Source organism: Vipera ursinii (assembly GCF_947247035.1).
Source record: "Vipera ursinii genome assembly, chromosome: 5".
Taxonomy (NCBI): Eukaryota; Metazoa; Chordata; class Lepidosauria; order Squamata; family Viperidae; genus Vipera; species Vipera ursinii.
Genome location: NC_139518.1, coordinates 44616017 through 44635084, shown reverse-complemented (window position 1 = coordinate 44635084; position 19068 = coordinate 44616017). Strand labels below are relative to the sequence as shown.

The 19068-nt window shown below is 42.6% G+C and overlaps 1 protein-coding gene across 1 annotated transcript in view; it reads right to left on the bottom strand.

Moving 5' to 3' along the window:
* The window catches only part of CRTAC1 (cartilage acidic protein 1), a 29093-nt gene extending 11378 nt beyond the window's left edge, over positions 1 to 17715 (bottom strand). The window contains exons 1-6 of the mRNA XM_083364356.1: positions 17557 to 17715; positions 11070 to 11272; positions 4773 to 4969; positions 2447 to 2577; positions 1467 to 1623; positions 510 to 644 (exon numbers count right to left, since the gene is read on the bottom strand). Of these exons, the coding sequence (XP_083220482.1) occupies positions 510 to 644; positions 1467 to 1623; positions 2447 to 2577; positions 4773 to 4969; positions 11070 to 11272; positions 17557 to 17610 (877 nt within the window). The 5' untranslated portion in view covers positions 17611 to 17715. The remainder of the gene's footprint in view (positions 1 to 509; positions 645 to 1466; positions 1624 to 2446; positions 2578 to 4772; positions 4970 to 11069; positions 11273 to 17556) is intronic.
* Between the last annotated feature and the right edge of the window lie 1353 nt (positions 17716 to 19068).

The window sequence follows — 19068 nt, the reverse complement described above, 5'->3', positions numbered from 1 at the left end:
GGAATTTAGACTCCCTGGTGGCAGAGGACAGAAGAGGGTTTTCTGGCAGCTAGTGCTGCTTACTGGACCTGTCAGCGGCTGCAGGGCCAGGGACAAAAAGAACAACAGGTCGTGTAGTATGGCTAGTTGAGGAGGCATTGAGGAACTGGCAATCTGCTATTTCACCTTCCCCCCCCCCCCCAATCTCCTTCTCGCCAGTGTGTTCCTATTCCCTTGATGACATGGAAGGAATGTTTCTAAAGAGAATAGGTGTCATCAGCAGCACGGTGGTGATGGATGCCAGTCTGACATCTCGTTAAACTCCAGTGATCATCAGCCAGACGCTAAATAACTGGTGGTTGAGCCTGGGTGCACTTATTACCCCCTCCTTCTCCAGGAGTAGGGAGGCTGGGGTAGGGGAAAAAAAAATCTCAACTCTAGTAGGATTTCAAGTGTTCAGCAACTACATAAATCGTTTTAATCTTATAAGACATGCCGTCCCAACACCCTCGCCCAGGCTAGATACTCACCAGTGCTGGGTGCTACATCTATGAAGGTACCATCGCCCTGGTTCTGAAAGAGGAAGTTGGCTCCGTTCTCATTATCACAAAATATGTCAGAGGCAGCTTCACTGAGAATGGGACCCACCGCTATGCCCCGACCCCCTGGGAACAAGAGGAGTGAAAGCTCCAGAGCACTCCCAATCACCTGTTCCCCATATGAAGCAGAAGCTGCACTGGAAATAAACCCTAGCCTGAATATAAGACCAAAACCCCAACAATGGATTCATTCTCCTATTTCCCACCTCTGTCTACAGCAAATCCTATGAATTGATAAACACTGAAATCCATTGTGAGGATCCCTGTTTTACCCTGAAGTTCCATAATACCCACAAAAATATTTGGTAAGAATTCAGGACCTTTGAGGCTGAATACTGAGCCAAGATGAATGGGACTAAAATCAGAGACTGGGCCAGGATAGTGTGAGGCAAGTTTTCTCTCGCTCTCAGGGGTCTGTTTCCGGCAGCCACAACTCAATTGGTGGCTACAATTGTGTTGCCCTAAAGCCTCAGATATGCCATTAGGCCTGAGTTTCGTAGGATTTTCAGAAAGGACCACTGGAGGATTCTGAAGCAAAATGGTATCCAACATGGAGAACTCCCATTTCTTTTCTGCTGGAAGCCATTTTATTCTCTCCCCCCCGCGCCCCCCTCAATGCATTATGAAATGGAGAATTTCAGGAAAAACAAAAATAGGCTACTGTTCAGAGGAAATGCTAACACGGAAACACGCCCCCCATAAATTATGTTCTATGGCACTGAAAGATAAATTTATTCTGAAACCTAGGGCAACAGAACAAAGGAAAAGCTCACAGAAGACACTTTTAAGAGTTCCTTCAAACCTGCAGTTCATTCTGATCAAAGGTCTTCCCAGTTTGTATCCTCAGGTCTTCTTCAGCAAAATAGCAACCCTCTGCTTCCCTCATACCTGTGAATTTATTGACTCCAGCTTCTGCAGCCACATCATTCAGTGCCACAATGCCATGCTCTAGGTCACTGGCAGCTGTGTCCATCTCAATGAGGGCATGAGGACCAACTCTTCCATTGGCATAGTTCGCTATGTAAATGGAATAGCGGCCAGACCCCTGTAGGAAGGAAGGGAGTAGAAGCGCTGAGAACTGGAGCTCCAGTGAAGCATTCCCATCAGTTCCCCACATGTGGGTAGAATAGCTAGATTCACACAACATGTGAACCCACCAAACCAGATGTTCCTATATTATGCCCAAATGTAAACTGTGATGGTGTGTAACACAATAATCTGATTCATATAATGAAATGTCTGAGTTTTCAAAATATAATGAGCCACAAAATATGCAAGCCATGGTCTGGCATATTGTGTGCCTCCAGTGGGTCGCAGTTCCACAGCTGTGATAAGGATAAGTCTGGTAAAGAAAATGCCATGCCGGGCCCTTAAATATACAAGCAAAAACAGTCTACTCAGACATGGTTGTTTTCTTTTCCTTGCTAGGGGGCTTCCAAAAGGAACATGCCAGGTCTTCACATGCCCATGTTTGCCCCAGGCTTATTTGTCAGCCACCATCTGCCCCCTTTTGTTCTCCCATGGCGCCCTGATTTAACAATAATCATTGGAAAACAAACCACGCAAGGTAGAGAGAGAAGAAAATGCAGGTGACAGAGGCATAAATCACCCAGACAGGCTGGTGTTTATCAGCAACACGGCACTCGCCTGGCACTGTAGCCCCTGATGGGAGTCCTGACAGCTGTGGGGGAGGGGGGCAAAGCCTGGTCACAGGGAGGCTGGGTGGAGAACAAGGCTTCTCCAAAAACATTTTCTCTTTACACAGCTTAGATTATGCTTCTTTGGTTCCAATTTCTTTCTTCCACATATATGCCAGAGACCAGTGCTTCTGAAATGATAGCCTCAGCGAGCCCACCTCATGCACTCACCTGCCTGTCTACACATGCCACGGAACGTCCAGCAAACCGGCTTGCCACACCCCGATTCACCTCATCACTCAAGATGTCCTCCCAGCGCCCATTGCGGAACTTGAATAGTTTATCTGTATAGGTGGCTACACCTGGGAAAGAGAGAGAAGACATCAAGCATCTTATGCCCTCAGGCTGTACTCTATCTCACTACATTCTGAGCTATGTTTTCTCTAGATTCCAGTGGTCAGAGGTGGAAAGATTTGGCATAAACCCATCCTGAAACAACACAATTGCAACGTGCAGATTTGAAATTTGTATGTACGTGCAGATTGTGCATGTAACCATCAAACAATCCTTACCCCACCTTGTCTCTACAAACCATATCCTTCTTTTTCTTGTCCCGTTTGAACACCTAGTTCCTGATTGTCAGTCTTTACAGCTTCCCCACTCCAATACCCACACTCACGAGTCTCTAACTGCTAGCTAGTATGCAGAGCTGCGACTGGGACTGCACTGCCGCGAATGCAGCAACTGCAACAAAGCTTAAGTGTTGGTAAGGGAGGTCCAGAAGAATACATTCATTAAGGAAAAATGTGCCAAAGCAGCACGGAGCCATGTACATCATAAAGGGAAAGGTGAAAAGAAAAAAATCAATGGCCAGACCCTGATGCCGGGAGTAATGTGATTGGCTGATTTAAAGAGTGGGAGTCTTTGGGAGCTGAAAAGCTGTAATTAGGTGTGTCAGGAAGACAGATAAGCAGAACCAAGAGTAGATCGATGAAGCAGGTAAAGGGCCCAGCCCAACTCTGGAAGGAACAGGGGCTTGGTGGTGTTTTGTTTTTTCTTTCATAGGGAAAGAGCCACAGAGATCTAAAGAAGGGCTTTGAGAAAGTGGGAGGAAAGCAGTCGTTGCCACAAGCTATTCAGAAAGAATCTAGAAGCAGTCAAAATCCAGCATGAAATTTTAACAGAAAAGCCAATGGTCAAGCAGCATTTCCCGGAACTTCTCACAACCCTGTCTGAAGCCCAGAGAAGAAAAGGGGCCTGTTAGTCTAACTGCAATTTTTATTAAGCAAGGGGTAGGCCAGAGATAGGCAACCACGGCTCTTTTATGACTCATGGACTTCAAGTCCCAGAATTCCTGAGTCAGCTGACTCAGGAATTCTGGGAGTTTTATTTATTTTTATTTCTAATTTTTAATTCCATTTATATCCCGCCCTTCTCCGAAGACTCAGGGCGGCTTACAAACTTAGTCCATGAAGTCCATGAGTCATAAAAGAGCTGAGGTTGCCTACCCCTGGGCTAGGCCATAAGATTAGGCTGGCAGAGTACAGACGTGGAGTAGTGCAACATATGTAACTTTGGCAAGAGCATATCATAAAGGAGTCTAGATAGATACTCATCCTCCCAAAGGAAAACAATAATGGCAATGGAGCCACAGAGGCCTAGATGCTTCAGAGGTTCACCATCTTCCCTCTGTCCTATTCACCTCAGGGAACATTGTCTCAGAGGCATTCCTTCATCCCCTGCAATTCTAAGCCCTCAGAGCTGCAGTCACTGCTGGCAACTAGAGATCTGGCAAAACCCTGAGTCAGCAGCCAAGTCTCTCTACACTGCCCCCGCCTCACTGTCTGCCAGCCCCACTGCTGCCAGAGAATCGACAAAATCACTCAGCTGGGAAATTAACTCCAGGCTTGAAACATCCCACCCTGGTGGCCAGTGAAGGTCAGGAAATGAACATCAGTGGTACAAGGCTAGCAGGTGAAGTCCCAGAGTAAACTATGCAGAGGGCAGCCTATAGGATGCCACAAACAAGAAAGAAAGATGGCTGAACAGACTCCTGGTCTTCATCCAGTCCCCTCTGAGAATCACTTTCATGTTTCTGTCACCTCTTTTGGGAAGTTTAAATAGATCTTGGAACAAGTCAGCACTGGTCAAGCTGCTACAATGATTTCCAGACATATAGAATGTTGTAGTGACAATGTATATTTCCCACAAATAGTAGGTTGTACTGACAATAACAAAATTCTATTTTGGCACTAATGAGGTAATGTGAACTAGCAAGTTGAGGCCATAGGTTTAATGGAGCCATGAGATGGAAGTGTCAAAGCAGGAATGAGTGAAGATATTATATGAGGGAGATGCAATATGTAATCAGCCGTGGGAGACTGTGAATATGTAGGATACATTGATTCTGATTAGCAGGATTTAAGGGTATGAATATCATAGTTGGATGGATAACAGAAGGTGAAGGGAAATGCATAGAACATTCAAGAGGTTTAATGCCTTAATTTGGTTGTCAGTGGTAAGTTAAAAGCCAGGGATGGATGACTTTGACACACACCAGAAAAGGCATTATTGGTGTTTAGGAAGTAAATTTCCTCCCATCCATCTCCATCAATGTCACAGGCCGCCACACCAATTGCATTGCCCTGACGATCCCTCAATGCATAGTAGACGGAGCTGTGTTCATCCACTGCAAGATTTAACAGCCGTCCCTGGGCTTTGTCGTACTTCAGCACCAGATTGGGTCCATTGTACCTGAAGGAACAGAGAGTAAGAAATGAAGCAAGTGTGAGCAAGAGTGGTTTCAGATATTAGCCCTCCTCAATAGTTCTTCTTTTCTTTTGTCTTCTATTGCTGCTAATGTAGTTCCTCAATTAGGCAACCAAGCATTCCCAATATCTTCTATTCTTGGAGAAGAGAAAGGAATGGACTTTAATGAAGAGAACAGTGGTGGGAACCAATATGCCTTCCATATTTTCTCATCGTTTCCACCGCTCCGCCTTATTAAGAAGCCAGTAACTCAGCCTGAGTTCTAGCACACTGGATTAATCACCTCCCTGCCTCTTTTCTGCCATAATGGATTTGTTAGATTTTAATGAGTCACAAGGCTCTCAGCAACTGCCACAGCTACCTTTCCAAAAAACTGTCCTATTTTGTGAAAAAAAAGTCAACAGAGAAAAAGGAATAGAGCCATTGTTTTCCTCAAGTCTGCTGAATACATCACACATTTATGAAAATGCTTTGAAGTACAGATTTAATACATTAATCTGGTAAGATTTCAAGACACGTAATTCACCAAAGTTGATTAAAACCCTTCACAGGACAAGGTACAAAGTTCAGGACAAGGAGTGATGCTTATGGAATTTAGGATTATATTTTTAAAAAACATCAGGAAAGTCTATTTTTTCATCCAATGCAAGACAAATGCACATAAAAATGTTATCATTTTGTTTTACCACATTGCTTTATACTGTTCCCTTCTTCCTTCTTCAGATCAGTGAGATTCATTGGGAAAAATAGGTTAAAAAAGAAGGGCTGGATTTTGTGTTTCCTATATTTATAGAGACAAAGTTCCTTTTCTAAATCTTTTCTGACATGCTGAAGGATTTGGGGATTAAGTCAGGCACCACTGGGGCTTCTCAGGAAAATGGAGACCAAATCGTAAAGGCCCAAAATAAATTTCTTATATTATTTCAGACAGCTGATGTATGCAAGATGCAAATAGAAGTTTCTCTTCCTATTCAGAAATCAGGATTTATCTGGGCTTATATTGTTAAAAGACATGTAACATGGGCTTGACCTAAAGCTCTTGTCACGAAGAGACAAGGGGAAGATCTCTGAAACAGAACTGACAAATCACGAATACTGCTTTTATAGAGTATTTATCTGTCTTGTTAATGGATTTGGCCAAAGTATACTCTTCCTCTAGTTGTGTAGAATTCTGTTTGTTTGATTAAGGGAGAGTTCTGAATTCTTTGAGACATCCATCCATGTTAACATCGCACAATGCAAAGTTGCAGAAACGCCTGAGTGATTTCATCTGGCAGCTAATGATGTGTGACTCTAATGTGGTTAGCATAGAGTTTGCTAAGGCTGAAAATGTACAGCACAGAGACAAAATACAATAGAGAAGGAGGGCAGGGAGGGGAGTCCTGGGAACTAGTAATAAATATAGAATTTGGTAAAATCTTGAGGGCAATATTTGAAAGCCCAAGAGAAAATATCTGCCCTCAAAGGAGATCAAGAGGGGAGCCTTTCAAGAAACGAGTTAACGCAAAGGGCCAAACCTGCATCAAGAGGCTGAATTTTGTGTGTCAGTGGGTCTATGAAATGCCTTTAGTAACGCATTTTGGCTACTGTTGTAGGTGTATTTTGAAATGAGAATTTTGTAATCTGAAGTAGGAAAAACTGCCTTCAGAAAATATGGTAATCCTCTATTTTAAGATGTGTGTCTTGTTCACATTTGGTGCAATATATATATTTTCTGATTCTTTACCCTTTAATAAAAGTAGATTCAGAAAACACTGACTTTAGTTTATGTTATGGCTGAACTTATTATATATAGATAAATAATCTGCCTCTTGGAATCTTTCAACTACTTGAATATTCTTCCCATATTCTTCCTCTATAAAGATCAGTGGGAAAGAAACTTACATAAAATAAAAGCCACATGTCTGGCTTAACATTGTTTTGGGTTATTCCAGCATCTCTTTCCAAAAAATATTCTTTAGTTTGTTTAATCGTTGCAAGATTTGAAATGCACTATATTACAAAGCATAGCCCTGGCAATCCTAGGGTGGAAATCTTCCCACAAAAGGTTGCACTCTGCAATGCAAAGTGGTCTAAATCTGGGCAGCTGCAGCCCATGGCTGAATGAAATGCTTTGTTATCCTTTATTAAGAGCAATATCAAAAGGAAATTAGAAATGCTGGGTATATTAGATCTGCAAATGATACTTGTAAACTTTGCACAGACCATCTTCTGGTGGCAGCAGCTCTAATATATTTCTCATTCTTAAACTAGGAAATCCAAGGTATGGGTTTTAAGTGCCTGGCATGGGAATATGCTGCTACAGCTTGTGGGCCTCCTGTGTGCCAGCCTGTCAAGGTATTACTTAGCACTAATATCTCCTCCGCCATGATCAAGTGCTCCTTCCACAAGTGTGATATTGTTATATCCTTTCACTACCAAATTACATTTTTTGGTCCTCTCAGGAATTTAGGTGACTTGTTTATTGCTGTTGGTTTTTTTAATGTATTACCTTTTAAATATGTTATGATTACATTCTCTTTTGTTTTTATTATATTTTGTTCCATTTCTGTCAAGAGGCTTTAATACCAAAGAAGTCACTATTGTGCCTTAAAGATGTATATGCATGTCTTGGGGAGGTCAATTATGGTGCATTTCAGGCTAAATGTAAGGAAGTGTAGCAAAAACAGAAGTCCTTTTCAGACTACAAATAAATCATATCTCAGAAGGAAGCTCCAATTGCTCTGCTTCCCTCTGTTAAGGCCATAACTAAAAAACTAGCATACTGTTTCTGCTTTAGCAAGAATACTAACAACTTGGTGACAGTTTAGGACAGAGTGATGGAGGTGTCGCGTCTGGAATGCACATCCATGAAGGAAGGTCAGAGGAACGACGGGAATAAAAAGGATGGATGGATTCAGGTGAACACATAGATTAATGAGTAAGTTTGTCAGGTAAAGTTCCCTTCTAAGAAATTGATGCAATCAAGGATTAATCAGGAACAGGTTGAATGTAATTCTTACTCAGAGAAATATCTTATTGTAAAAAGCCTTCCCCCTCCCACTTCAAGTGGATGATCACTTCCACCATTCCTAGTGAATTTGGTTGAACTGGCATTCTGGCTAGTAATTATAGGATTGTGTAGCACAATGTACTTGGACAACATCATTTGGGGCAAAGTTACAACCTTTCCCATTTAGGCACTCTCAAGATGTTTTGAACTATCTTCCCCATATTTTCCAACCATACAGTCATGGCCGAAATTGTTGGCACCCCAGAAATTTTTCCAGAAAATCAAGTATTTCTCACAGAAAAGTACTGCAGGAACACATGTTTTGCTATACACAGGTTTGTTTGACATTATGTCCAATTTGCTTTTTTTCCTCCCTTTTTTGTTTTCCAATACACACAAAGGGAATAAACCTGTGTATAGGAAAAAAAAATGTGTTCCTGCAATACTTTTCTGTGAGAAATACTTGATTTTCTGGAAAAATTTCTGGGGTGCCAACAATTTCGGCCATGACTGTATGTCGAATGGATTTGTTATTTGAAATAGCTAGAGGGGACTAATTTAAGGAAAGCTGCAGGGTAGATATCCTGTAAAGAAGTCTACAAATCTAAGGAAACCATGACTTAGTAGATAGTAAGATTGGAAGAAGTGCTGATTCCCACACTTAGAATTTAATATCATTTACAATGATTATCCATCATCGTTATTTTAAGTAATTGCAATATTATTAAATATGAGATGTGCAGCCCAGTTTTTAGTCTCCTTGTGTTAAAGTATCATTTACAATCATTCAGAAGGGACCATTAATTTCTTTTATTAATATTTGAGAATTAGAATTGATTTCTCCAGATTTGGAGCCCCTATCGTTCCTAACTACTAAGTAGAGTTAGGGGTGAGGCACCACAGCCCAACAATTAGATGGCAGCAGGTTATGGAAGCCAATAAGTCTACATGTGACAACAGCCTAGTCAGAATAGTCAGTTCATTATCTGATGCTTATTTGTTCATGACAGGATTATAGAATTCCTAGCTAGAGATTATGAGGATCCTTTAAGAGCATCTGGACTCATACCATTCTAACACAGAGTCCCTTTGTAAGGGAGATATGTGGTTTAAAAAATGTGATAAATAAATAAGGTATTGTTTCCTGTGTCATAACTTGCCTCTTCTTAATGATACATTAAAGTAGCCCCGGCAAGTATGCACACATTCCTGATTGTTCATTCACTGGAAACTTCCACTTCTCCATATGCCCATTGGTCAATGCATGTCTAGCATGATCACCCTAAAGGGAAAACATGCTGTTTCTCTTTGAGCAGCTGGCCAGGCTGGTTTCCATTCCCTTCTAACCTTCCTCTTCAAGGGACTGTCAGATTAGGGATAGAAGGAGCACACAGCTGAATGCCTGCTCACTCCTGTGCACCAATTCAAGCCAACCACACTGTCAATAATGCGATGAAGCACTCTCTCACTCTGCTGCAGCCAATTAACACAATGTCAAGGTGCACACTGAGGCTGTCAGAAGAGCAAGAGAGAAGGTTGCCTTTGCTCAGAATGAGAGAAAGTTTGTTTTTCTTCAGGTCAAACCAGGGCACTCCTCCACATGTCTGGACTTGCCGTAAAGTTTTCCTCACCTGTGAGAAATACCTGTCTGTCCACAGTTTTCTAGGCTTAATAAGATAATCTGGGTTCCAAGAAACACACCCTTTGTATAAAACAGAATTCTCCATCCAAGTTTTCCAGTTGCATTGGGATTACAAATCCCAGAATTTCCAGACAAGAAAATTCTAGAAGCTGTCATTACAACACAACTGGAGGCACCAGGTTGGGGAAGGTCAGCATGAAGAATTGAGAGGTGAATTGTGAAAGGTTAGCTAATTAAGGTGTGTGTGTGTGTGTGTGTGTGTGTGTGTGTTTGTGTGTAAGGTGGGAGATTCTAAATTGTTCTCCAAACTGGAGCAATCATATATACAAATTTCCCTGTTTTCTAGGAAATCCGAGGCAGAAGAGCTTTTCGATGGATATATGTTATTTCCAGGTCAGCAGAACTGAGACATGTTTTATGACAGTACAAGTTATACAAGCCGTGGCCGGGTATAAAGAGACAGTCCCCTCTGGCCCCTACTTGCTAGGTCATGATTCCAGCCTGGACAGGTTGGGGAAACTGGGCTGGGAGCTGAGGAGGCTACTGGCAGAGGCAGTTAATCAGGGGAGGGATATGGGAGACAATTAAGTTGTAAGCGTTGAGGGTGCCACTGTACAGTAGTTCCACTGAGAATCCACAAACACATCTGAAATTGAAGCATTGCACAGATGTTATTTTTTGTTTATTTCAGTGGCTCCGTGTAAACTTTTACATGTCCTAAGAACAAAGTAGAATATTAATATCTACACTTTTCCTTCCTTTTACAGCCTTATCCAATTTAATGCCCTTCAGAGGTTTTCAATGACATTTCTCATAGGCCTCAACAAGCAAAACCAGATCCCACTAATTGGGAGTGTTAGGAGTTTTAGTCCAGAACATTTGTAAAATCCCACAAACATAACAGTGTCCAGGTTCTTCTGAGAAACAGGGTCTGAATTCACAAACTGTAGTAAACTTTAATATAATTTTAGTTTTGAATTAATACAACATATGCATCCAGCTATCGTGACTATAAAGTGATTTAGGGCTTTTCTTATATGTGAATTAGACCATTATAACTTGTTCAATATACCATGATGAAAATAAATAATAGTTTGGGCATGGCTTACAAATAAATCTATATTTGGATGAACTTTCATCCAAATCTATATTTGGATGAACTTTCTAACTTTGGATGAATTCACATATTGTATGGCAGTTAGCCAAACCCACCCAGAGTTGCTTGGGACTGTAAGATAGGCAAAATAATAACAACAATAAAACAACAACAACAACAACAACAATTTTTGATTTTTGTATGAAACCAGCCTTTGGAATGTAACCATCTGCCTTACAACCTGTTAACGCTAGACTATTCTTTCTCCTCAAATATGGCTTATTGTGGGGTGGCAGCCCCTGCCCCCCAACTTCCCATGCATCTAGCAATACTTAGCATTTTCCTTGATACCTACCCAGCCACGACAATCTCGAAGTCTCCATCCTGGTCTACATCAGTCACAGCCACACCATAGTTGAGCTGAGTTGGGTTGCTGTCATAGTCAGGGGGAAGGACTTGATCTGTGACTGCTGTGAACATAGGTTTACTACGCTGGGATCCTTCACCAGGCCAAGGCAGAACCAAGCTCCACAACAGCAGTAGCAGCAATCTTGGCACCTATAAAGAGAGGCATATGGCTACATCACCAATTCACTTAGTAGCTGAGATTTTTTTTTTAATGCAGAACTCCTGTAACAGATTATTACGCTATGGAAAATAACAATGGGAATAGCACTTAGACTTACATACCACTCCAAACTGCTTTATAGCACTCTCTGGTCAGTTTACAAATGTCAGCGTATTGCCCCCAACTATCTGGGTCCTCATGTTGCCAACCTCAGAAGGATGGGAGGCTGAATCAAACCTGAGTCAGTCAGGATCAAACTCCAGGCTTTGGACAGAGTTTACTTGCAATACTGCATTCTAACCACTGTGTCACCACAGCTCAAAATCTAGCTTGTTTTGCCCATTTCACTGCTATTTACCCATGCAGACAAGCATTGGCAGGGATCTAATATAACCATCCTGTTAAATTCTTAGGAGTAGGCTTGCCACCACTCCTTGTAGAATTGGGTAAGCAGTTTCAGAGACTTTGGTTTGGTTCTGAATTGGTCAGCAGTTGCCTAATGCTCAAATACCAATAGAAATGTTGTTTTTTTATTCCACTGTGGGCAGGAAACATCTGCTTCTTAATCTTCTGAGCTTTAGGGGGGAAACATTGGAATACTAGCTCTATGGAAAATTCCAGCTGTTGTGAAGAGCAGGATGTGCTGACACTATAGTTCATACCAAACATTTAATTTCAGGATTGAAAGTGAATTCAGCTGTCTCAGAATTTACACTGGAATGTGAAAACATATTAGCTTCAGAATTCCACAGCTCTGCTGAAGAGGTGAAGAGAAACAAAAATACACTAGGTTAGACAATTAGATCTCACATCCATTCATCAGAATTAAAAGGAAGAGAAAGGACCTTAATTCATTCTTTCAAGAAGAATGTTCCATCTATCTCCTTTGATTCCATCAAAGACTAGGAGTTGCGTAGGAGTATCTAGCCTGAGCTAGAAGACGGGAAGGAAAGAATCCATAAAAGAATATCAGGCAACATAGTATAGATTTACACCCAAAATGTAGTGATGTGTGCAAGCATTTTAATAACATCCCATTTCTGTTTTAAGTTGATAACACTCTGCTTCATAATTTCCCAGTAATTCTGATGATGATCAGATCCTGAGGGCCATCTACTCTGCTTCTTGAGGCAGGATCTTCTCAACATTAAAGCACTTTCACAGAATGTTTGTTGATTTCTCCTATGGAATAATCCATGCAAAAAAGAAGATGGCAGCAAATAAAACATCTTATGACAGAAATCACCTTTCAGTTCAAGATGGACTCTTAAGATAGGATAGCCTTCTTTACTTCATGAGAAGGCAATGTTGCAATGAGGTTTGTTAATCCTTAAAACAGATGAATATCTTTCCCCTCATTTGTAAAGACATTAAGAGTAAAGCTTAGCAAAAAAAGGTACTTCTTCATTCTGTCAGTATCTGCATATGAAAACTCTTATATTTTATGTTAATAACTATCTTTCCTCCCCCAGCCAGGGCTGTCAGTTTGGAGTATTTTTATAATCAGTATTGTAGGTTAGAATCAATAGTCCCTTTAAAGTCCCTTGGAATGAAAGTGTGAAGGGGGAGAAGCCCATCGTTTCATCTTGTTTTATCCACCCTGATTGTGTGAATAAGAAGGCTGTCAAAATGCATTATGGAATAGGTAATCTGTCTTGTGAACATTTCTACAGATAATAACTCATTAGCTCTATTACTGGCCTTTGGGGACTGTCTTAACCCCTCTCAGCAGTACCCTGTGGTATTAACCCTTCTAGAAAACAGATCTCAAGGTAAGCTCTTGCAAATCTTCCTGCTGGATCCAAACCCAGAGGTGGTCTTGAACAATTGTGAGTATCCAATCTACCTATACTGATAGGCAGATGGTACTACAACTAGGCATGTCCTACGCTTTTTCTCCTCCTGCTCGAAGATCAGCAAGCTTCCAAGACTTTCCATGAAATCACCGTATGCTCAAAATTATTCTCTGAAGAGGTAATGGATGAAATTTATCTATTTCATTATGGTTTGAATCGAATTTAGGGCTGCAGAATTCATGATGCGGCCCGAAATATAGAAAACCTACTCAAAACAAAACTGAAAAGAGTGAACTTGGTTATTCCTGATATATAAAGAATGGTGCATATAATTGCAGTTAATAATGATTACTAAGAATAGTTGTGATATAATAATACTGGGAGCTATCAGGTTTGGTCCTCTCATTAGGAAAAACTCTACCTATTGGCTTTAGAAACAATGAAGAAGCCATTTGTAGGTGTCTATAGGTCAAATGACTAGGTAGGCAGTACAAGAGCAAATGCATCTTTCTTGTGTTTTTTCACAGCAAAACAATCCATCAGGCCAGTAGCTGGTACTATCCTCCAGTTTAGGCACAGATTAACTCTTCATTAAATAAGTTCCCATAAACATAGGATAGTAACAGGCGCCTGGTGACAAAGACAACGTGTTCTTCTGTTGCACTCCCAGCATTTGGCTTGAGCTAATTAAACTCATACATCAGTGTGCATCTCTAGATAGATCATTAGGGAAATGGCCATTAATTAAGTTGCCTTCCTAAACACACACAAACATGCACTCAGAGCTTGCACCTGTGCGTAGGCAGTGAAGAAAATGTACTTGATCCTTGTAACCTCTGCTTTCCACTTGTGGGATTTCAATTTTCCCCTTGGACCTTGGAAGACCTGACTTTTATGCTCCTAGCGCCATCGGAAAAAGTTGCCGAACACATTACAAAATCCTTATATAGAAAATACTTCTGTTTAGGCCTATTTTGAACAGTTTCCAGTAATTATTGAGGAAAACTGATTAGGAATCATAATATATTTCATCATATGTTATAGCCAATATACAGTATCACACAGGAAAAGACAAACAGATTAGAAATTAATCTCGAATCCAGCTCCAAATTTGATCTTTGCATTTGTTCTGCATTATAATTTGTACACTGCTTTCCTGGAAATTCTAACACAAATCTACTCAATTTGTGCCTGGCATTTGCATAGCTTAGCCCCTCCCAAAGTATTGGAGCATTAATTCTCATTAAGCTTAGCCAGCATATCTCACTAGATTGGGATGACTGGGATTTGGACCCCAATACATCTGAAGAGTCTCAGGTAGGGGAAAGTTAGTGTAATCGTTATTATCTCCATTTAAATCCATTTGTGATCTATTCCCAAGTCGGCTAGTGAAGTTTCTAGTCCTGAGTGAACAAACTCAAAGGTAGTCCTTGATTGATGACCTCAGTTGAACCCAAAATTTCTGTTAATATGTGAGACACTTAAGTTAGTTTTGCCCCATTTTACGACTTTTTTGCCACAGTTGTTAAGTGAATCACTGCAGCTGTTAAGTTACTAACATGATAGTTAAGTGAATCTGACTTGCCCATTGACTTTCTTGTCAGAAGGTCACAAAAGGTGATCACCTGACCCCAAGACATTGTCACTAAATGAACTGTTGTAAGTCGAGGACTAACTGTACACCAACAAACTTGTGAATGCTTCCCAATGCTACTGGATTCCCTGACTACTACTTCTTTTTCAAGTGAAAAAATGAACCAAGAAGTTGGCCTATAGCAAAGCAAGAGATCAGCCTCCACCATCATTACAATGAGTGCCTCTAAGTCACCTACGATCTCCAAACTTACTTAGAAGACAAAAATTGTAGGTGGTAGCAGCCTGGGGCTTTGTTTAGAAAAGGACCTCCTGGACTGGAAGGTGAGACCAAAGGGAGTAGCGGGGATCAATTTCACATTTCTCTTTTTAAAAATTGACAGTTTTGTGACTATGGCAGCCATTTTGTGATATGGTTCACAACATGACTCAAAATTCCCAATGTGTCTAGTGGACTCCAAAGGTTGCCTATCCCTGTTTTGTTCTCAAGTTTCAAGATTTTACTTCCTGGGTTGGGGGCGGCCATTCAGCAATTGCTGCTGATATGCCTGCAAAAGTCACTAAAGAACGCAAGTGTCAAGGGACAGCATGACATGATAAAGGAAAAGCAAGGAGAATCTCTCCATCCCCATGTTCAAACAGGATTGTATAGAAAAGCAATGGATTGAAGCGAGGTATTCATGTGCTGCCTATTTTGTTGTTTTTAATCGCTGCTCTTACCTCTTCAGGTCAGTTCTGAAAGTGAAAGATACTGATAGATCAAGAAGATTCAAGATTGAATCCACTTACATCTTGAACCAAACCTAGATCAGAAATAGTCTTAGATGTCTGTTAGGATTACAAGATACGGATACGGTTTTTTATGTCCTTGGCAGCTGGAAAAAACAATAGTGGACGCCATTTTGTTCCTGCTGTGGACATTGATGGAAATCATCTGCATGACTTCGTGCCCTAGACCTTATGGTTTTTTTATTATACCAGGGGTCAGCACTTACGTAGAGAATGCAGTGTGGTCAAAAATGCCCATTCTGAGTCTATGCTGCAGCAAATTTGCCCCAAAACATAAGACTGTGATTATAATCCCGCTTTTTGTAGTTTTCTTCTAGTTTTCTACTCATGTGGTTCCAAATGCTGACTGGATGAAAAGCTTCTAAAAGAATGGTGTTTGGAGCAGGGATGTGTATTGTCAAACTAGAGAGACGAGGCACTTTGGGAGGGTATGTCAGCAGCTGCATATTTCCATGACTTTCATGATCTCTTAGGGTGTGGCTGATTACCCTATTTGTACCCATATATGCAGAAACCAGTAGGGTTGGTGACAGTGGATGTCTCCTGTTGGAAAGAAATGGGGATTTGCATAACAGTCTAACACTATGCAATAATCCCCTAATAAATGCATGCTTTGATTTCTTGCCATTAGTCAGAGGAAGGAGAACTTGCATGTGATTTTCTCGACTGAGAAAATCCTAGCAAATCCTATACTTTCAATTGAGTGGCCAAAGCACAACCAAAAATTTAAGTGGAGCACTATTCCGCATTAGCCAGCAGTTTCTGCTGTTTTCCTAAATGATAGTTGAGCTACAGAACCACATCACCAATATAGTATAGATCAGGGGTTCTCAACCGGGTGTGGTTGCACCCCCAGGGGGTGCGAGATGATATTCCAGGGGGTGCAAAAACTTGGTTTTTCAAAATCATAGCGTATATGCATAATTCGTGGCCTTTATTTTGAATTTTGTAAGGGGTGCGAGAATATATCAGAAGCGTTCTAAGGGTGCGGGATATAGAAAAGTTTGCGAGCCGCTGGTATAGATGATTCTCCAAAAGTCTCAGTGGCACAGGGTTTTCTGCCTTATTGTAGACTAGTGACATCACTAGTTTGCAGAGTATTTGTCCAAATGGATTCCTGCATCCTTCTCAATGACATCATGTCTGTTCAGCCAATGACGTCTGCTGATATCAACCTAGTTAAGAAATGTCACAAGATGCCAACCCACCAGATTCGTGTTCAAAGTGCAGGAGGGCAAACAAGTTCAACCAACATCATAAAATTCAGGTTTGAGCCTTAGTAATGGCCCAGTATTGCTTCTGGTTCCAATTGTGTTTTTTTTCTGGAGTCACTAACTAGGAAAAGCTACTGGCTTTGTCTGCATTGCTGTCTTTCTAGAGTTTGCTATTCCCAGCCTGCATTAATACTGCAGGCAAGTGATATTCTTTCCCCACAAAAATCAAAGAATTTGGAACCAGGCCTATCAAATCTTCAGGAAGCAGTCAGAACTCCGGGCCCCATAGAGTTACACTTCAGAGTTGGAACCATGCCTTTCCTCGGCCATGTCAAACTGCAGGGTACCAAGCCAACCTCAACACTGGCATTGCCACCACTAGCAGCTGCTGCCGCCACCAGCAGCACTAGTGCAATCTGGAGAGCAGCAGTCACCTTGGCACTTCGTTTTTGCTCACTGCCGGAGGCGAGCACTCCAAGAAACAGCTCCCTGCTCAGAAAGATCCAGCGTGCTATTGGACAGCCGATGGCTGTCTCCACAGCGGCTCTTCCGCACATCCCCCGCGCAGAAAAGTGCTTCCTCGTCCCCATCACATCTGCCAAAACCTTCACTTCCACTTCTTACTCCCTGGTTTCCGAAGCCCGGGCTTCTTCACGCAGCCCCTCCCCACCGCTCTCTCCCAGAATCCCACCCCCTCAACCCCAAATTCCGCCCGCCAGTCTCACGTGGCCCTCGACGGTGCTTACACGGCCCCCTCCCGCCCCGCATCATTAGCCAACTGCAACTTTTCTGCCCGCCCAAAGTCTCCCATCTCTTTGGGAATTTGGAAAACTTTGCTCGGGTCGGGATGTGCACAGTAGGGTAAGAAACAGTTGGACTCACCGGGCAAGCGGATTGCCGGGGCAGCTCCATGCCTACCGGCCGGCCGTGAAACATTCCGAGCGGGCGGGCAGGCGGACTGCCCTGTTCACGTGCGGATGGCTTGTAGCGTTAAGCGTCCGCTCGCCTGTCCACCGCTCTTTCGGGCTTGGCGTGCGTGAACGTGTATCTCTCCAGCTCTATCAAGTCAGCAGAGCGAGCGCCTTCTTATGTAAAGGCTTGTGCCCGCGAGGCGACCAATCACTGCGACCCGAGCACAGCAGGCACCCAATGGCAACGCCGGGAGGTGGAGTCGCCTGGCACTGATTTACTACCTGGAATTGCAGGGGAAGCGCGGCCAGGCAGCGCCGATCAATACGGAGCCAAACTGTGACGGGCGGTGAAGCTGGTGTGTGTATGCGTGTGTGTATATGCATCCGTGTAAGCATGGGGTGTGTGGGAAGCAGCTTTCAAGAGCGGGCGTGTAACCTTTATAAGGGAGCAATACTCCTCCGACGGCCCCCCGCCCCCCTTGGCTACAAAGAAGAGCAGCGTAGTGAGTGGGCGTGACTATCGCAGCATTCGCCTGTCCTGCGCCTTCTTGAAGCCAATTTTGGCCGGACTATCTTCTATCCCCTTTCTTTTACGTGAAGAAAAGATCAAAGGTGCCCTGGTTGGAAAATTGAGAGGTTGCGTGCAAGGATGAACGAAGCAAAGCCGGGGACCCTCGCATCCCAAGGATGGAAGAGGGGAGTGGGCTTGCCAAAGGGGCTGTGGCCTTGGGGAAGCAGCGCTGGCGACTCCTCCAGTAACAACTCCCTTCTCCCCCTCTGCTGTGCCTAACGTCCCTGGACATTCACTCTCTCCGCTTCCTTTCCTATTGATTCTAACACCCCTCTTAGATGTCCCCATGATCTTCACCACCCATGACCTGTTGCTGTGTGTCTCCACTGCCTCACAAGTTTGGTTGAAGGTGGGAAAACTTTGCTTCTTCTGTGTTAGTGAGAAAAAAGGGAAAGGATGGAAGACTGGACTGTGGAGCTCGCTGAAGTTGCCACTCTTCTCGTCCAGGCGACTCTGGGGTCTCCTTAAGCAACAGGCTCTGTATAAACTTTATCTTGAGGGCCCGAAGGGGAGAAGCCTGTCTTCTTCCTGAGTCCTTGCTTCCTTTAGCAGATTCTGATATCCAAGTTCTCAGCACTGTGCCCACCATGCCCAGCAACCAGACAAATATTCTGTTCCTTTATTTTTGGTTTTTCTGTTTGGGCAGCTAAGCACATTAGATTTGATTCTCTGTGTTGGAGGGTATATTATCAATGCCTCTGCATCATACTGTGACATGGTTAGGTTAAGGACGCTGGAAGCACAGTTTTTCTAAGATCTCCATAGTTTGCTGTTCACTAAGTAGAAATGGTTACTACTGGAAACACACTCCCCTCTTCCCAATGTGCAACTGGTGAATAGGAACGTTTTCATCCTGAATTTCTGAAATTGTCTCCTGATGCCAAAAAACAGCAAGCATTCCTGGAGACTGCA